The sequence below is a fragment of the Esox lucius genome, chromosome 4, assembly GCF_011004845.1.
Source record: "Esox lucius isolate fEsoLuc1 chromosome 4, fEsoLuc1.pri, whole genome shotgun sequence".
Taxonomy (NCBI): Eukaryota; Metazoa; Chordata; class Actinopteri; order Esociformes; family Esocidae; genus Esox; species Esox lucius.
The window spans coordinates 8712021-8732337 of record NC_047572.1 but is presented as its reverse complement, the minus strand read 5'-3'; the positions used below and the strand labels follow the sequence as shown (position 1 = coordinate 8732337).

General features: G+C 42.5%; 1 protein-coding gene across 1 annotated transcript; it reads right to left on the bottom strand.

Annotated features, from left to right (window-relative positions):
• Positions 1–16704: 16704 nt before the first annotated feature.
• LOC114839112 (transmembrane protein 271) lies at positions 16705–18905 on the bottom strand. The gene has a single exon (XM_029119464.2). The coding sequence runs from the start codon at positions 18194–18196 to the stop codon at positions 17399–17401; it is 798 nt and encodes a 265-aa protein (XP_028975297.1). The 5' UTR covers positions 18197–18905; the 3' UTR covers positions 16705–17398.
• Positions 18906–20317: the final 1412 nt, after the last annotated feature.

The window sequence follows — 20317 nt, the reverse complement described above, 5'->3', positions numbered from 1 at the left end:
AGTGGCCGCTCGGAGCTGTGGCCGTAAGGTCTCCGGTGCCTGTCGAGGCGGCAATCCCCGAACCCGGTGGTGGACACCGGAAGTAAGGGATGCCGTCAAGCTGAAGAAGGAGTCCTATCAGGCCTGGTTGGCTTGTGGGACTCCTGAGGCAGCTGACGGGTACTGAAAGGCCAAGCGGACTGCAGCCCGGGTGGTTGTGGAGGCAAAAACTCGGGCCTGGGGGGAGTTCGGTGAGGCCATGGAGAAGGACTATCGGCTGGCCTCGAAGAGATTCTGGCAAACCATCCGGCGCCTCAGGAGAGGGAAACAGTGCCCTACCAACGCTGTTTACAGTAGAGGTGGGCAGCTGTTGACCTCAACTTGGGATGTCGTTGGGCGGTGGAAGGAGTACTTCGAGGATCTCCTCAATCCCGCCGTCACGTCTTCCATTGAGGAAGCAGAGGATGAGGGCTCAGAGGTGGACTCGTCCATCACCCGGGCTGAAGTCACCGAGGTGGTTAAGAAACTCCTCGGTGGCAAGGCACCGGGGGTGGATGAGATCCGCCCTGAGTACCTCAAGTCTCTGGATGTTGTGGGGCTGTCTTGGCTGACACGCCTGTGCAACATCACGTGGCAGTCGGGGACAGTGCCTCTGGGATGGCAGACCGGGGTGGTGGTCCCTCTTTTTAAGAAGGGGGACCGGAGGGTGTGTTCCAACTATAGGGGGATCACACTTCTCAGCCTCCCCGGGAAAGTCTATGCCAGGGTTCTGGAGAGGAGAATACGGCCGATAGTAGAACCTCGGATTCAGGAGGAACAGTGTGGTTTTCGTCCAGGCCGTGGAACACTGGACCAGCTCTATACCCTCTACAGGGTGATGGAGGGTTCATGGGAGTTTGCCCAACCAGTCCACATGTGTTTTGTGGATTTGGAGAAGGCATTCGACTGTGTCCCTCACGGCATCCTGTGGAGAGTGCTTCGGGAATATGGGGTCCTGGGTCCTTTGCTAAGGGCTGTCAGGTCCCTGTACGACCGAAGCAGGAGCTTGGTCCGCATTGCCGGCAGTAAGTCAGACTTGTACCCTGTGCATGTTGGACTCCGGCAGGGCTGCCCTTTGTCACCGGTTCTGTTCGTAATTTTTATGGACAGAATTTCTAGGCGCAGCCAGGGGCCGGAGGGTGTCAAGTTTGGGGACCACACGATTTCGTCTCTGCTCTTTGCGGATGATGTTGTCGTGTTGGCCCCTTCAAGCCAGGACCTTCAGCAAGCACTTGGACGGTTTGCAGCCGAGTGTGAAGCGGTGGGGATGAAAATCAGTACCTCCAAATCCGAGGCCAGGGTCCTCAGTCGGAAAAGGGTGGCTTGCCCACTTCAGGTTGGTGGAGAGTGCCTGCCTCAAGTGGAGGAGTTTAAGTATCTAGGGGTCCTGTTCACGAGTGAGGGAAGGATGGAACGGGAGATTGACAGACGGATCGGAGCAGCTTCTGCAGTAATGAGGTCGATGTATCGGTCTGTCGTGGTGAAGAAAGAGCTGAGCCGCAAGGCGAAGCTCTCGATTTACCGGTCAATCTACGTTCCTACTCTCACCTATGGTCATGAGCTTTGGGTCATGACCGAAAGGACAAGATCCCGGATACAGGCGGCCGAAATGAGCTTTCTCCGCAGGGTGGCTGGGCGATCCCTTAGAGATAGGGTGAGAAGCTCGGTCACCCGGGAGGAGCTCAGAGTAGAGCCGCTGCTCCTCCACATCGAGAGGGGTCAGCTGAGGTGGCTTGGGCATCTGTTTCGGATGCCTCCGGAACGCCTTCCTGGGAAGGTGTTCCGGTCCCGTCCCACCGGGAGGAGACCCCGGGGAAGACCTAGGACACGCTGGAGGGACTATGTCACCCGGCTGGCCTGGGAACGCCTCGGTGTCCCCCCGGAAGAGCTGGAGGAAGTGTCTGGGGAGAGGGAAGTCTGGGCATCCCTGCTTAGACTGCTGCCCCCGCGACCCGGCCCCGGATAAGCGGAAGATGATGCCATGCCATGATGCCATGCCATTATAGGTCACATTAAAAGTGGATTTTATTTTATCAAAAATTTATACATCACAAAAACCTGGCATTTTAACAGGGGGGTGTAGATTTTTATATCCACTGTAAGTCTGTGTTTTGTCTTTGTCTTTTCAGGACAAGGGGGCTACAATTCAATCACAAAACAATTTGATACAAACAGTTATGTTAATACATTTTATTGACAAATGGCAAAAAGGGGTTGTCCAAAAATTGACCAGATAAAAAGTGTAAAAATTAAGATTCAATTTAGTGATTGTATATCATTTCCTTGTCATGGATTGTGAGCTTGATATGGTATTATAAACAGTGTTCTGGGTTTTCCTCCGATCTCCTGTGCAGAATATCTTCCTTGCTCCTAACTACTGTTGTATGGCATCATAAAGCAAACAAATGTGCGTGTTGTGGGAGTTCCAGACGTACATTGATATCTTCATTTTTTTTATTTCTCAAACAATTCAGACTTTTTAAGACTTTTATGTAATACAGAAAGACCCAGCTCCAGTTCCTTCCTGCATCAATTTTTTCCCCTCACAAAAACACTTAGAAAGTAAATGCGCTATATAAATGTATTCTACATGAAAGTGTGCTTAGAAAGTGGGGTTGGAGTATTGTGCATCTCAGTGTTTGAAGAAGCCTTACCTTAGATGAAGTGAAACCCTGTGTGTTGGGTTTTTTGAAGTGAACCGAGCGAATAACATTTGGGGCTTTGTTCATGTTATGAATATGACTTGGGTGAAACTTTGGTGAAACTCCATGAGACATCAAACTTTGGTAACACTGTGGATGATTCAGTACTTGGTACTTGATTCATATCAACTGAATACGAGCAAAGGAAGTTCACGTGGACCTCCATATGGACATAACATGGTTCATATGAGGTGAACTGAGAGGTAGCTAAACTTCCACACCATTCATGAGACACCGCTTTGTTATACACTCACCTAAAGGATTATTAGGAACACCATACTAACACTGTGTTTGACCCCCTTTCGCCTTCAGAACTGCCTTAATTCTACGTGGCATTGATTCAACAAGGTGCTGAAAGCATTCTTTAGAAATGTTGGCCCATATTGATAGGATAGCATCTTGCAGTTGATGGAGATTTGTGGGATGCACATCCAGGGCACAAAGCTCCCGTTCCTCCACATCCCAAAGATGCTCTATCTGGTGACTGTGGGGGCCATTTCAGTACAGTAAACTCATTGTCATGTTCAAGAAACCAATTTGAAATGATTTGAGCTTTGTGACATGGTGCATTATCCTGCTGGAAGTAGCCATCAGAGGATGGGTACATGGTGGTCATAAAGGGATGGACATGGTCAGAAACAATGCTCAGGTAGGCCGTGGCATATATACAATGCCCAATTGGCACTTAGGGGCCTAAAGTGTGCCAAGAAAACATCCCCCACACCATTACACCACCACCACCAGCCTGCACAGTGGTAACAAGGCATGATGGATCCATGTTCTCATTTTGTTTACGCCAAATTCTGACTCTACCATCTGAATGTTTCAACAGAAATCGAGACTCATCAGACCAGGCAACATTCTTCCAGTGTATGTCATCTGAGTAGAGTGGCGAATAAGGTGTGTTGAAAACTCTAACACAGCTATAAGCTTGAAAGCATAGCATAAGCATTATTTTGACTTGACTGTGCCTCTGGCTGACATGTTTGCTGGGAATCCCCATGGGTGAGTTGGGCTCCTGCAGTGCTAACTGAGGCGACTAAGCATGTGTCCAAACATGCGTTGACCAACTTGTGAAAAAAATTACAAGTTGGCCTGGATACCTATAAAGAATAATTGCTGCATTCTTCCAATCTCCCAAATCCATTGAAAGTTATTGAAATGAAGATAAGCCGGTGATGCTATGTGATATGACGAAATTGGTGAAGGGAATAAAAGGGTTTCTTATTTTCCATGAATAAAATCCCTTTATTCATACTGTATTTATTCGGTCTTGCAGACAAACACATGGCTATGACCTAGGTTATAAGGATGTTTACTACTCTAATGATGACCTACATTATTTGATATGCATTTTATAAAAACTACTTTTTCACATGCCTATTATTTGACTTTAGGCCAGTGTTTTCTTCTATCAGTTGTTTGTGTGCAGAAAATAACATCAATTCACTGAGGGATTTCATTTTGTTAGTGAAGGCAGCATTGTCGTATGCACTGGAAGGGGCTACTAGAGGGTCTAATTAGCCCCTACACCTAGCTAATTGTTACTGGCTCAGCTTTGGGACAATCTCAAATGGCACAGCAGAGGCACCTCTGTTGATTACAGATAATCGGTGCTGTGAAATATCAGGAATATCAGAGCCCGCTTAGACAGAGCAATTGTAGAACTGGAACAAAAGATTACAATGACTGAAGAGAAACAAGTCTGCCATATCGTTGGTAATAACAAAGATAATTATGAGTAATGCATAATGCATATAATGCTAAAGAGACATTGTGGAGTGTTGTTATCGTTTCAAGAAGTAGTAAAATTATTGCTCATGAGCCAAAATGAGTCCCCCCCCCCCCCCCCCCCCCACCAAATGTGTACTTTGTAAATCTATTTGTATGTATATTTACAGTTAAATATGTTTACAGTTTATACGGTATACATTTGTGCTCAAAGGTTTGTATACCGTTGGAGAATTGGTAATATATGTACCATTTGTAAAGAAAAGAGTGAGCAGGCACAACACATTTTATTTCTTATGGGATTCACATTAAATAGTAAGTTATAACAGAATGGCACAATCATAAAACAAAACATGGCAACAAAGAAAAAAATGAACTGACCCCTGTTCAAAAGTCTGCATACCCTTAGTTCTTAATATTGTGTATTGCCCCCTTTAGCATCAATAACAGCGTGCATTATTTTGTAATAATTGTCTATGAGGCCCCGAATTCTTGCAGGTGGTATAGCTGCCCATTCGTCTTGGCAAAAAGCCTCCAGGTCAAGGGGCGTAGGTTTCATTATACATGAGTGGGTCATGCAAGAGAATGGTGGAGCTTGGGAGGTGAGGTTGTGAAATTCAAATACAGTATTGGCAAAATGTACATGTAGATTACATCAGCCACACACATTGAAATACAGAGGTCTGTAGTAGCTCTTCACTAAGAGCACACATCATAGAAAATATGTTAACTAAGTAATATTAAATGGAATGGAAGAAGGCTGTATTTTGTGTGTTTGTTGTAGCAGAATCAATGAGATGTTGTGTTCATCAGTGCACATACAGCATATGGCCAAAAGGTATGTGGACACCCAGCCATCACACCTATATGAGCTTGTTGGCCATCCCATTCCAAAACCATGGGCATTGGCAAAAACATATTTGTCCCCACTGGCGTAGCTATCTGGGGTGAGGTGCCCGTGCTTGACCTCTATAAACATGTTTGTAATTGTATTTTATATTGTGTGTTTCTATGTAGTTATCATAGTCAGACCTCAGGATCAGCTACACAATCTTTCATGAAGCGCACGTTTGAGATGTCCCCAGAGTGGCTCAATGATATTAAGGTCAGGAGACTGCGATGGCCACTCCAGAACCTTCACCTTTTTCTGCTGTAACCACAGGAGGGTCTACTTGGACTTGTGCCTAAGGTCATTTTCGTGTTGGTAAGTCCAAGATGCACTGCTTTCATGCAGAAGAATGTATATTGTCTGCCAGGATTTTCTGATAACATGCGTTCATCTTGTCATCAATTTTCACAAGATTCCCCGTGCCTGTAGAGCTCACACACTCCCAAAACATCAGTGAGCCACAACCATGCTTCACAGTTGGGGATGGTATTCTGTTCACTGTAGGCCTTGTTGACCCCTCTTCAAACATAGTGCTTATGGTACTGACCATAAAGCTCTACTTTGATCTCGTCACTCCCTATTATAATGTGCCAGAGGCTGTGAGACGTGTCAAGGTGTTGTCGGGCATATTGTAACCACACTTTTTTTGTGGCATTGGCGCAGTAAAGGCTTGTTTCTGGCAATTCGATCATGCAGCTCATTTTTGTTCAAATATCATTGTATTGTGCTCTTTGAAACAACCACACCAACTTTTTCCAGAGCAGCCTGTATTTCTCCTGAGGTTACCTGCAAGTTTTTCTTTGTTTCCAGAACAATTCTTCTGTCAGTTTTGGCTGAAGTATTTCTTGATCTACCTGACCTTAATTTTCCACTTCTTAATAAGTGATTGAACAGTACTGACTGGCATTTGCAAGGCTTTGGATATGTTTTTATACCTTTTTTCATCTTTATAAAGTTCCATCACCTTGTTACGCAGGTAATTGGACAGTTCTTTTTTGCTCCCCATGGTTTAGTAGCTAGCCTGCTCAGTGCATCCATGTGAGAGCTAACAAACTCATTGACTATTCATACACAGACACTGATTGCAATTTAAAAAGCCATTTTCACCTGTGCGTGTCACCTTATGTGTCTTACGTGTCACCTCATATGATCCCTATCCTTAAATAAAATATTTTCTTAATCAATGCCAAAATTTATTTCAAACTTATCAGCACAACTGTGCTTGTCATAAAATTAGAATATCATCAAAATGTTGATTTATTTCAGTAATTCCATTCAAAAAGTGAAACTTGTATATTATATTCATTCATTACACACAGACTGATATATTTCAAATGTTTATTTCTTTTAATTGTGATGATTATAACTGACAACTAATGAAAATCTCAAATTCAGTATCACCGAAAATTAGAATATTACTTAAGACCAATACAAAAAAAATTTTTTTTGAAATGTTGGCCAACTGAAAAGTATGAACACGAAAAGTATGAGCATGTACAGCACTCAATACTTAGTTGGGGCTCCTTTTGCCTAAATTACTGCAGCAATGCGGCGTGGCATGGAGTTGATCCGTCTGTGGCACTGCCCAGGTGTTATGAGAGCCCAGGTTGCTCTGATAGTGGCCTTCAGCTCTTCTGCATTGTTGGGTCTGGCGTATCGCATCTTCTTCTTCACAATACCCCATAGATTTTCTATAGGGTTAAGGTCAGGCGAGTTTGCTGGCCAATTAAGAACAGGGATACCATGGTCCTCAAACCAGGTACTGGTAGCTTTGGCACTGTGTGCAGGTGCCAAGTCCTGTTGGAAAATGAAATCTGCATCTCCATAATGTTGGTCAGCAGCAGGAAGCATGAAGTGCTCTAAAATTTCCTGGTAGACGGCTGCGTTGACCTTGGACCTCAGAAAACACAGTGGACCAACACCAGCAGATGACATGGCACCCCAAACCATCACTGACTGTGGAAACTTTACACTGGACTTCAAGCAACATGGATTCTGTGCCTCTCCTCTCTTCCTCCAGACTCTGGGACCTTGATTTCCAAAGGAAATGCAAAATGTACTTTCATCAGAGAACATTACTCAGCAGCAGTCCAGTCCTTTTTGTCTTTAGCCCAGGCGAGATGCTTCTGACGCTGGGTCTTGTTCAAGAGTGGCTTGACACAAGGAATGCGACAGCTGAAACCCATGTCTTGCATACGTCTGTGCGTGGTGGTTCTTGAAGCACTGACTCCAGCTGCAGTCCACTCTTTGTGAATCTCCCCCACATTTTTGAATGGGTTTTGTTTCACAATCCTCTCCAGGGTGCAGTTATCCCTATTGCTTGTACACTTGTTTCTACCACATCTTTTCCTTCCCTTTGCCTCTCTATTAATGTGCTTGGACACAGAGCTCTGTGAACAGCCAGCCTCTTTAGCAATGACCTTTTGTGTCTTGCCCTCCTTGTGCAAGGTGTCAATGGTCGTCTTTTGGACAGCTGTCAAGTCAGCAGTCTTCCCCATGATTGTGTTGCCTACAGAACTAGACTGAGAGACCATTTAAAGGCCTTTGCAGGTGTTTTGGGTTAATAAGCTAATTAGAGTGTGGCACCAGGTGTCTTCAATATTGAACCTTTTCACAATATTCTAATTTTCTGAGATACTGAATTTAGGGTTTTCATTAGTTGTCAGTTATAATCATCAAAATTAAACATTTGAAATATATCAGTCTGTGTGGAATGAATATATACATTATACAAGTTTCACTTTTTGAATAGAATTACTGAAATAAATCAACTTTTTGAAGATATTCTAATTTTATGACCAGCACCTGTACACTGATGAGCCAAAATATTAGGACCACCTGCCTAATATGCTGTTGGTCCTCCGCTTGCTGCCAAAACAGCGCAGACCCGCCAAAGCATGGACTCTACAAGAACCCTGAAGTTGTATAGGTGCTTTCGACGGTGGACTGGGTTCATCATGGGCACTGACCGATCTGGGGCTACACATTCTGTGTTGTGACACATTCCTCCCGCAACCATCATTAACATGTTCTGTATTTTGTGCCCCAGTAGACCATCTGTCGGTTCGGAGTGGACCAGACAGGGTAGCCTTCATTGCCTTCGCTCATCGATGAGCCTTGGGCGCCCAACACCCTGTCACTGGTTTGCCCCTCTTCGGAACCCTCTCGGTAGGTACTCACCACTGCTGACTGGGAGCACCCCACAACCCTTGTCGTTTCAGAGATGCTCTGACCCAGTCATCTGGCCATAACAATGTGGCCCTTGTTAAAGTCATTCAGGTTTTTCCTACTGCCCATTTCTCCCGGATCCAACACGTTGACCACATGAACCAGTTGTTCGCTAACCATCTAATCAACCCAGACCTTGACATGTTAGGGGATGATCAACATTATTCGCTTCACCTGTGAGTGGTCATAGTTTGGGCTCATCAGTGAATATACAGTATATTAGACCTCATCAATTGTTGTAGTACTGAACTACAATTGGTTGTTCAGGTTAGTTATTAAGCAATTTCCAAGTAGTGCCACAGATTCTCAGTGCTATTGAGATCGAGATTTGGTATTATTGTCCTGCTGAAAGATTACTTTCCTCCCAAACTTAATTTTTTTAGCTACTGAAACAGGTTCTCTTGCAGTATTTTCAAATATGTTGCTCCATCCATCCTTCCTTACATTTTACCCAGATTCCCAGATCCTGCTGATAAGAAGCATCTGCAGCATGATGCTGCCACCACCATACTTCACTGTAGAAATGGTATGTCATGAGACATGGGAAATGTTAGCTTTGAGCCACACATAGTGCTTTGAGTTTGGGCCAAAAAGCTAATTTTTGGTCTCATACGATCCTTTTCCCAAATTAAATCTGAGTCATTTTTTTGCTTTCAAATAGTACTTTTTGAGTAGCAGATTCTTTCCCACCACCCTCAAATACAGGAAAGTTTTATGCAGAGCTCTTGTTATGATTGATTGGTGTACCATTATTCCTCTCCCATCCACTGAACCCTGAAGATCCTTCAGAGTTATTGTTGGCCTCTCTGTGGCTTCTCACACAAGTCTATTTCTTTTTCTTACCCCTGAGTTTTGTGGGAGAGACTTTTCTTGGCAGTGGCTGGTTGGTGTGATGCTGCTTTCCTCTCCCTGATTATTGATCCCACCGTGCACAGTGGGATCGATAATAACATCCACATACTTGGAAATTATTTTATACCCTTTTCCTAATCTATACATTTGTTTTACTTTATCACTAACTTCTGTAGAATGTTGTTTGGTCTTCATATTCCTTCAGATTCACAGTCCAATCAAACATTTATCAAAAGCTTTGACAGCAATTAAATGATTCACTGGTAGAGGCCAATGCGAAGGTAACAGTGTCCTGGTTAAGGTCATTTCTTTCATTTGTGTAAACTAGGAGTTTCACATGACATGGGTTGAATTCTTATGCAGAGGAACATATTGCAGTTTTCAATTACAACTATTTCCAAATATAAAACAAATGTCACCATACAGTGATTGATGTTCAGGGTTTTAAATTAAATATCAAATAGAACGAAATGCCAATGTACCATTTGTATTTCAGTAAAATTTGAGAATTAGTCAGGGGTCTGAATATTTTTGCAAAGTTCTGTGTATATTCATATTAGATATGCTTAAAATACCAAAGTGCACCTTAAGGCGTAACTGTATGAAAGTGTTTATTTTATTTTAAATGTATTTATGACTGTCCTTGAGCTGTTCGTCTTTAATGTATTATATCATGCTTAATGTTTTGTCAGGACCCCAGGAAGAGTAGCTTCTGCTTCAGCAGGGATCCTAATAACGTTAGAAATACTACAATTATGCCAGGCAGCAGGAAGAAGAAACAATGGCTGTCAGAGGTATTAGAGCGTTGTTTCAAATGTTGAGGGAGACGGCCACTGTCTCAACATGCTTCCTCTGTATGATTGAGACTCCAGGGTTGAGGATGTAGGAGGTAGGGGCCGGCTGGCAGAGCTCTCAAGCCTTACGTCTTCATAGGCAAAGAGAAGAGCAATGGGATAATCGCAGGAGGCCATTTCATAAAAACAAGTGTCGTTTTTCAACGACCTTGTCTCTATGACTCATGAACTGAGCTGAGGACATTTGGTGACTCTGGAACACAAGACCAGGTGGGATAATCTGACAACTGACTAATGTGATGCACAGGGTCTACTGTTCCATTTGGGGACGGCGATTTCTGGTATTAAAGCCATCGATGGCCACCGGATTATTCCCAGCTGATCTCTTGTTAAACCATCACTGTGTTAAATTCACTGTCACATGGTAGTATGGGGTTGTCAAGCGTTCTAAGCTGTCACCTCTAGTGTGGCAGCCTGGGTTTGAATCACGCCTACTGCTTTATCCAGCAAAAACTCTTTCCTCCTGCTTTCTCACCGTTCCAATTCATAAAGCAGTTGTGACTGAATATATACAGGGCAGATTTGGCAGACAAAATTAAGCCTAGTCCCGGACAAAAAACAAAGTTAATAGTGATTCTCCAGTATTGCCAATTGGCTTTCAGTCCTACTATGCCAAAAAACACTTTTCCTCATGCTCTCAGAGTTCTTTCAGCAACTTCAGAGTACTTTTCATGTAATAAGAATTTGACTCAGGAGTGGCTTCTGTCTAGCCACTCTACCATAAAGTCCTGATTAATGTGGCAGAGATGCTTGTTTTCTGTCATGTTCTCCTACAGTATATCTGCAGAAAAACTCTGAAGCTCTGGCCAGTGGCCATTGGGTTCTTGGTCACCTCTGTGATCTAATTGTTTTTGCTAGGTTGCTTAGTTTGGCCAGGCACCTAGCTCTAGGAATGTCTTTGTGGTTCCAAACTTTTTCCATTTCAAAATGATAGAGCCCACTATGCTCCTGGGAACACTCAATGCTTTAGCATTTTTTAAATAACCTTCCCCACATCTATGCCTTGGCACAATTCAATCTCAGAGGTGTACACAGAGTTCCTTTAACTTCATGGCTTGGTTTTTGTGCTGATAAACACTATACAGTTTGGGATCTGTGTGTGGACACATCTGACCACAATTTGGTGTCATGGCAAAGGGTCTGAATACCTGTGTACATGAGAAATTGTTTTCTTTCAATAAATTGGCACATATTTCAGTGTGTAAATCTTTAGAAAATAAATACTCTATAGCACAACAAAATGAGTAGAAAGTGAATGGTCTGGATAATTTCTCAATGCATTACATATGAAAGAATGATGCACCATACTAGGCAAACATTCCATAATGTCAGTTGAAAGTAAATTACCAACACTGTTTCTACATCTGTTCAAATAACACTCTCCAGATGGCAGTATGCAACCCTTCATGTTGTTGGTCAACTCATAGTGGGATAAGAAGGAGATTAACTATTCTAACATGGAGCTATCCTCGATAGAGCTGGCAAAATAATGTTGCAAACTAATTTCTTCTTTATGATGTGTCTGAATTCCTGCTTCGTCCTTCAAGGTATGTTCGCCCTCTGGTGGGTATAATCATCTGAACAACTTATTTCTACTTCTTGAGCATACTGCGTATGATTGCCCTATTTGACATTCATTCCATACAATTGAAATGGAGGATTTCTTTGTTTCCAAAAGCAAATCTAATCTGTAACAATTCATCAGACAGGTTTTAGGAATGTGAAACTAATGTTGGTGTAGCTTATTTTATATTTTTTTACAGTTCACATAATTAAGTAAAAACCACTGTCTTTATAATCAAATTGTCTGGTTTAGCCATTTTTCATCAAGAGTGTATAATCTTTCAACTGATTGTGTAACTAATTCAATCAGAATCATAAAATCTAGAAGAAAATAAAAACATATGCTAATATAGCTATTGAATGCTAAATATTCTAGGTGACATCTTATTATTCGATTTGGAAAGATCATTTGTAAGTATCCCAAAGAGTTCTTATCTGCAGCAAAGCTTTTCCTGTGGGTTTTGGTTACAAGCAAGTTTTCTTTGGCCGGGGCATGTAAACTCTAGTTAGTAGCTTTTCGATCAGTCCAGTATAAATGCATAGCAGTGCACTACATTTTGCCATTTTGTTGCAACATTGCTTTTGCAACGCAAAGTACAAAACAGCAGTGCAGGAATGTGAGTGTCTTTCCTTTATTATGGATCTGCCGTATATATCTATTAGGGTGTACAATTTCCCTCTGGTTATAGCAAATGGGCAATGTATGTATTTTCTGCTGAAGTCTATGTATGTATTTTCAGTCTGTGTTTGATGCAACCCATAGAATACCCCCCTGCCAAGACGGGAATAGAAGGCTTCTAAAGCCAGTCTCTGAGGTGCTTATCTTTTGCTTCCTAAAAGAAGAGCAATTTATTCAAAGAAGCATTTCTGTATTTGCTGAATGCATTGGATTTTGCTTAGGGTAAATTCAATAATGGAAAAAGGCCAATAGATGAGTCCTGTTGTGTGTTTTCTTAAACTGATATTCTGTTTTGTCTTCCATCAGAAGTTTTCTAGTAATTATTGATCAAAGTGAAACAGTAAATGAAATGGAGCAGTGGTGGCAATTGAAAAAGTAAACATCATCTGTGGATATCTAATCGTTGTTTTTGGGATCGAAAAGGTCTTATTCTGAATTATTCCCACACACTTTGGCCTTGATTTAAAACAGTCATTTTAAATTTAGTATATCTGATAACCTAAATCTTATGCATTTCTGTACAAACAAGCTTTCTTGTCAAAATCCATCATTATAATGAATATTTCTTCATGAAAGGATGTCTAGTTATCTCCCTGATATTTTACCATCTTGAAAACGACAGAATAATAAGCTGTAAATAACTGAGGTCTTCAAGAGCAGGTGGTCATTTTTGAGTTGTTAAACCTTCACAAAACACTGTTGTATTTCACATTGAGAGAAAATGACAAGGACATTTTCTTTTTTTTTCACACTCCCATCTTTCAGGTTCCCTCGAGCACTTGACAGTGCATCACTTTAAATCTCATTGATGGGCCTGTTACATTATCATGGGTTGTGTTAGATGGCAAGCCAAAACCCCAGCTGGAAAATCTGAATAATGCAAATAAAAACAAAGGATGACATCAGCATCATATTATGAAGCAATTCGGAACCGAGGACAGCGACACACAGCATTGGCCCCATAGCCAGCATTAAAACCTCATACAATACAGTGGAGACAGACAGCTGAATGTTTTCGCTAAAGGCCAGTTGTCTTTCATTACAAATGTCTTGAGAGGAGACAAAGTAGACAGGCTCTGTCTCAAATGGCCCTCAATTCCTTACATAATGCATTAAATTTGACCAGAGCCCTGTGCACTGGTCAGCCCTCATCAAATGTACTGTACTATATAGGGAATATAGTATCATTCAGGATTCAAGCTGATCCAGTGGGTGATCAGCTTCATTATAGTGGAATTGCCCAGAAAGGGAAAGCAATAAAGCCAAATTGAATAAACAAGTTTCATCAAACACCTGAAAATCTGGAAGCCAAACCAACTGACTGTTTCAATGCAAAAGCGTCTCTTTGACTTTAGAGATTTTCAATTGAGATTAATGGGCAGATTAATAAGGCTGAGACATACTTCAAAGGATAAATCTGAGATATCTGCACATGTTGATATAATGACCTATCTTTGCACCCACAAATGGTTACATTTCTACAGACTAATTCCTCCAGTTTGAGTGGTGTGACTGTCACTGGGCTGACAAACAAATCCTGGAAGTAGCTTCATCAAACAACATGGGATTTGCCTCATCTGAATCTTCACCAGCATATTTTTGAAGATGGACGAAACGGAAAAGAAAACAGTGCACGAGAAGTAATCAGACTAGTGGCAAGCGGTCTTACCAAGGATGATTGTCTTGCTCCCACTTTTCCGAGAACTGTGAATTCCACCCTTTCAGCTCTTTTTCGCCGAGCAGGAAGATAAAGTAGGCCTCTTTTTCACCCGCTTGCCCTCCCAGCGCCCCTCCTTTCTCCTGTCAATCGAGTGAGTGCAGTAACCACAGAACTGGTGTCAGGACCGTGGCTGAGGGCCAACGCTGACAGAGAAACACACAGGAAACTGCAGAAGAAAAAAGCGCGAGAAAAAAGTGCTGGCCCAAGACTCCGCTTTGCATTACAATAAAGAGAGCAACACAAGGGCCCGTCCAACCAGGAAGAGCTTTGATGCCAACATTCCCGCTGTACATCAGAAGGTGACCAGTCTTATCTGGCAAGGGCTGGCCTGAACAGTGTGCAGGCTACTCCTGATTCAGCAAATTGGAAGTTTACATGGAATATTATGATTAGCTCATTACATTAGCTGTCAAACTTTGTTGGAACAAACTCCTGCAGCTACACCGGCCATCGCCAAGTAAGACGGCCTATATCAGATTGGCTACTTACGTTAGATTTGATAAAATCAGTTCTTCTAGCCACACATTTTTCACTCAGTAGTATAGTACTATTAAGGCTATTATGATAGACAGACAGACAGATAGTATGGGCTTATAATAATAGATAAGTCCAGTGTGATGGCACTTTGAAGAATTGTAATTTCTGAAGAATTGTAATTTGAGTCCAAAGGAATATTGAATGTGACAGTCACCATTATCTCCTCGCACTGCTCACAGTCATAGCTAACTTCATTAGGCAAACTAAAGTGCATTAGCACTAATAAGATAAAGGCCTGCATGATGTAAATCAGTTAAACTGCCTTTGAAACCATGAGCTGAAATGACACTTTTGTACATTGCTTTCAAAGAAGACTGTCTGCACCCGGTTGTACCCAATGACCTCACACTGTACATGTTAGTCTGGTCCAGACATGGAAATGCATGTCAAGATGGGAACATCATAACATTACTTTGTTGAAGTTTGCCATATGAGTAACAATGTGAACATTTACAACTATGAAATATTTGTAATTATCCTAATTGACAGTCCTGTGGCATGTGCTTTCTGGAAATTAATTGAAAAGCAGCCATACGTGTTTTTTTCTTGCTCATTTAAATAATCACTAATTGTTTGAGGTTTGGCAGGTAAGACGAAATGAGATTGCATTGTAATACATCACCTGAAATATAAATGCTATCAAACTTGTTAACTTTTAAAAACCACCTTTAAACATGCATGTTAATATATTTGACCTTTTAGAAAGACAAGATACAATTGAAGTCATTTTATAGACATGCTTAGATGTCAAAGTGTGTGGTGTATAATAAGGTTTTAAAAGGCATTAAAAGGTTGTAATTTACATCTTGAAATATCCTACTTGAAAAACCCCGACAAAAATGCCTGTTCATTACAATCCACATTTAAATTTCTTGATGCTGCAGGATGATTATCAGTCTGTAGCAAACTGACTCAAATTAAGATCCCACAACTGTGAACTATGTTGCATCAAATCTGTAAAATCAAATGTAAGATTTATGAGATAGTTACAAGGTGTATGGTCCCTATAGGCAACTCCAAGAACATATTTCTCATTAAGATCTCAGGACATAATGAACTGCAAAAAAAGAATGGGTCCTGCAATATTCTCACTTGGTTGACCAATGTTTTACCCTTATGTTTGCTAAAACCAAGACAAGCATTTTCAATCTGTTACCTATCCCAAATCAAAACTCACATTTGTATCCCTTTGTAAATCACATAAACTACAGCAATGTCAAGGCAACAGTTTGAACAAAACAACTGTCCAAGACAATTTCATTTGAAAGGGCCATATAATGATTCAAAGCCGACATTATGTTGCCCTATGCTTAATGGAACTATGGTATGCTGCATGCGCCACAATGCCCTTCTATTCAGAATCGATTGTTCCGTATTCCCCAATACAATGGTCAAGATCAGAGGATTCACTCTAGAGGCATTCATAAACTCATAGTTCCCTGTCCCAGTGTGTTCCCATGTCTTTCTAAACATGTGGAACCCTGTATGGTAGCGAACAAAACAGACCGCCTAGATCATATGATTATGAAAAGCCAATCGTGCTTGTTAGTCTTACATGAAACAATAACCGTGATCAAAGTGCATAGCAACAGCTGATGAGGTGATTTCGCGATGCGACTAATTTTGGCATGTGAGAGAGAGCCCAATACATCGCGCTAGCCTCAATTGTGGGTGAAATAAAAGAAAATAAGTAATCAATGGGGTTTCTATCCGCTACTCCACGGGGGTGTGAATGGGAGCAGTGGTGCTCTGGTGACTCATAATACTAAATGGTTGCCCGTCCCAAATGGCATCCTATAATCCTTTCACAATGTGAATGGGCCCTGGTCCAACGTAACGATGTAGTAGGGCCTGGTGTGCCATTAAAGTCACCATAAAATACTTAATAGTTTAGTAGCCATTTAGTCAAGTACGTGGGACAAATCCTCCCATTAGGTTTTATTACAATGAGAACAAGCGCATTTGGCACAGCTAGGTGAAACAGGTGGAAGAGGAATGCATATTTAACTTTTGTATCACTACTGTATCGGTTTGATATGGAAACAAAAACATTTTCAAAGAAAGTTGTGGCTTTGTGAGCCTGCTTAGTCAAGCACGATACGAATTGACCTGTTGGGTGCATTGCTTCCAGGTCCATTTGCTATGGCTTTTTAATATAACTGGTAACATTAGGTGAGAGTAAATACAAGTTTATTCATATGTTAAAGGAAAATTTAACAACAGCAGATGTGGGCACATGATGTGGATACAATTTGAATTCAAAACACAAATGCTGCTTTGATATCTGGAATCGCATGGTATATTATTGTCTATGGATCTGTTGTTGGCTTATTTCTTTATTACCATTTCATTTTGACTATTTTGAAGGATGGCTATGAGCTCGTACATTAGCAGCATGATGCATAATACTGCCAATGGACCAGGAGGCGGCTACCTTTGTTGAGGAAAAATAAGCATGAACTGAAGAAGGCGATGCTGTTTTGCCTGTAAATGAAAAACGGTTCAGTTTAGGATCTCTTCACGATTGTGTCCAAGCACGGAATAGGCCGAAGCAGGAAAGACAGTGATTGTCACTGCAGAACTTAGAGCCCATGTTGCAACTTTTTTTGTGTGTTCAGTGAGTTGCTATTTGTTACTTTCTTCTCCAGGGAAAATGTCTTCATACGCAGGTGGTTGCTCGTTCGGGAGCGGGTAAGAAAAAGGGTAGGAATGGTTAAGCTCAGGATCCGTGGGTGAATAACCCGGCAGCTCAATAGACGGGTGCCCCCCGCATTGTACTTCCACACCCGCCTCGTCGAACACATGAAATACCCCCAAGTTAATGTAGGAAACAGGTTGGAATTCGGAAACGCTTAAGTCCTGCTCCTCGCTGAAAAGGATAGCCCCCGCGCTCTGCCTCAGTGATTGCCTGCGTCTGTGAAACTGCGCTGTTTTGTACCTTTTGATGATCACCAAGTTCATAAGCCCGAGGAGGCATTCCAAAGTGCTAAGAATGGTCGAGATGACTAGACTTCTCTGATAATCCTTCAGTTGATCGCAGATAGCTGTTAATTCCACAGAGTCTATATCTAGGCAATAATGGGAATATTTGCGCTCCACAAGAGACACCGTGTCCCCGTCCACCACCGCTCCGGAGAAGGCGGTGAGAACTCCCAACAAGAACACTAGAATACCCAGGAGAAAGAAATTCCGACACCCGGGCTTCCCTTTGCAACAAAGTAGCGCAAAACCCAGCAGCGCCTGTCCGAGTCCAACCAGTATCCCCGAGTAAAAAGCCCCAGCCGCGGTCGACAGGTGAAAATACACTTTTACTTTGGTGCCCAGTGAGATGCATTTGAACCCGACAACAACTTCGCTCACCGCGCAGACGAAGAGAAGGGTGCTGGAGACGATGGTACACAGTCCTTTCCCACTCAACTTCATTATATTCCTCCTCTACCTCTCCCGGTCCCTCTCCCTCCTTCATCCTCCTTTGTCCTCCTCGTCAGCCCGTCTCGAAGTACTGTCAGTTTGTGACATGATACACCGGTGACTGCAGTTCAAAACCTGGATCTCCGGAGCTGCGTGATCTCCCCCTCTTCCCCTCCGCTTCGGGGACGGATTAATAATTGATGGGAAGAACGCTTTCCTTCTGCGGTAGCGAGCCCCAAAATCCAACTGAAAGGTAATGATCACCCTCATGACCCTGCTCACCCCCCATCCACACCGTTATGCACGCAGCCACATCTCCAAAGGCGGTTCCAAATTATTTTGGGAGGAAGACCCAATCAACCCAGTAGTTCTTCCACACGTTGTGTGATTGCCATCACACAGTGAGTGCTAAACGGCATGCGGCAGCGGAGTGCCGCTGGTAGCGCAGAATAACTCCTCGCGACGGGAGGAGGGAGGGGAGAAGGCGGCTATTAAGTTGCTCCGAATCCAGAATCCCTTAGGCTTGCGGCTCAGAAATGAACACATTGTCGGTTCGCTTTCGAGCCCATTACTCCTTTCGGCTAAAGTCATAACTGCCTGGTGAATAATTGGTACCAGATCAGTTTGCTTGGAAAAGAAAACAAATAGCCCCATGCTTTTTAAGTCTGTGTCGGTTTTAACAAGCATAGTCGCGATCCAGTATTGCGCCTTCCATTGTGCTGAAACCTCGGCAAAACGAAGGGGACAAAGGGGTGGCGGGGGCTTCAAGCGTTGACGAGGATGAAGGCCTATTTGTCGCTGTCCAAGGTGCTGCAATGGCTTTACCCTCGGCCAAGAGAGGAAACGGGAGGGGCGGCGTGGTCACAGTTTGGCCAGGATGTAGGCCTAGTTGGGAAAGTTGGAAAACAAATCATTTTCTCCCACTTTGAACGCAGACACCTAACATGTTTTTGATGTAAAGCATTACGTCTGCATTGTTTTATAAGCCCTAGATGGCTTATAAAAGCGGGCGCAGGTGTTAGATCGTTGGGTGTCTAGAAAAGCGCTAGATATGCCCAATCCAGTATGTTATTTGTACTCAGTTGTAAGCAATCGGTACACTAACAAAGGTTTCGGGCATATTCAGGGGGCTGGGGACTTAGCTGCAAGTTGATTGGGAGCAGAATTGATGTCAAAAATTGTTGGTTGTTTAACCTTGGATCCACCTTTAAATAAGCATTTTATCAATGTAAAATGTCATGCTTTTGTTATCCCACGTGATAAATCAGGGAGGGTCCTGGGGGATCCATCTCTGTCCATATTTAACGTGACCCGTCAATGCATACAAATCAGTTGCAGATATCCATATTGTAAAAGCTATTTAATAAAATATTCCAACAAGTGTCAGGACTCATGCAAGAAAAATTAATGGCAACTGAATGACGGTGCATTAATGGACACGTTTGCGCCGTAGATCATTCCCTCTTTGATAAGAAAGTGGATATACAAGCTCGCGGATATAAGTATAGCTAACTCACTTGATATCTTAGACACCAGGGACCTTATACACATTCAATTCAATGTGTTTGTTAGATACATGTTATATCTCAACTGGTTCAGTGGGAGGCAGCATCATTCATGCAGTACAACATTTCTATTGGTGGTTTGAGGTTGTAGGATTTAAGTTTTAAAGTTTCACTATAAAGCAGAGGTAGCCTACTGAACAGGAGAACATCAGCACTTGTATTATGTAAGACTATATAGAATTCAGGCCATAGGATTCGCTTATTCTTTTCACTGGAACTAAAACCCTATGGGGCCCCAAAAAATATTTGCTCCAAAAGTCACTGATTCATTAAGACAAACCAAAGTATTTCCTTTCACATAATCTACAGACATCCAAGGCATTAATCTTCACCAGGGAAACCCTCATTATCCCCCACTAAGCAATCAAATCACTGCAATTAAACTGTTGATCTCAAATCTGACTGGCTTTCTACCTTAAAGGGAATACCCCTGGTGAAAAGGTGGGTGGGCTGTTTGTTTGATTGTTTGTTTGTTTTTGTGTTTGTATATGTGTTTCTGAATACTCCTGTTGTTGTTGTAGTTCTTGATGGAGGCCACAGGGAGGTGCTAATTCTGAAAGTGCAGATG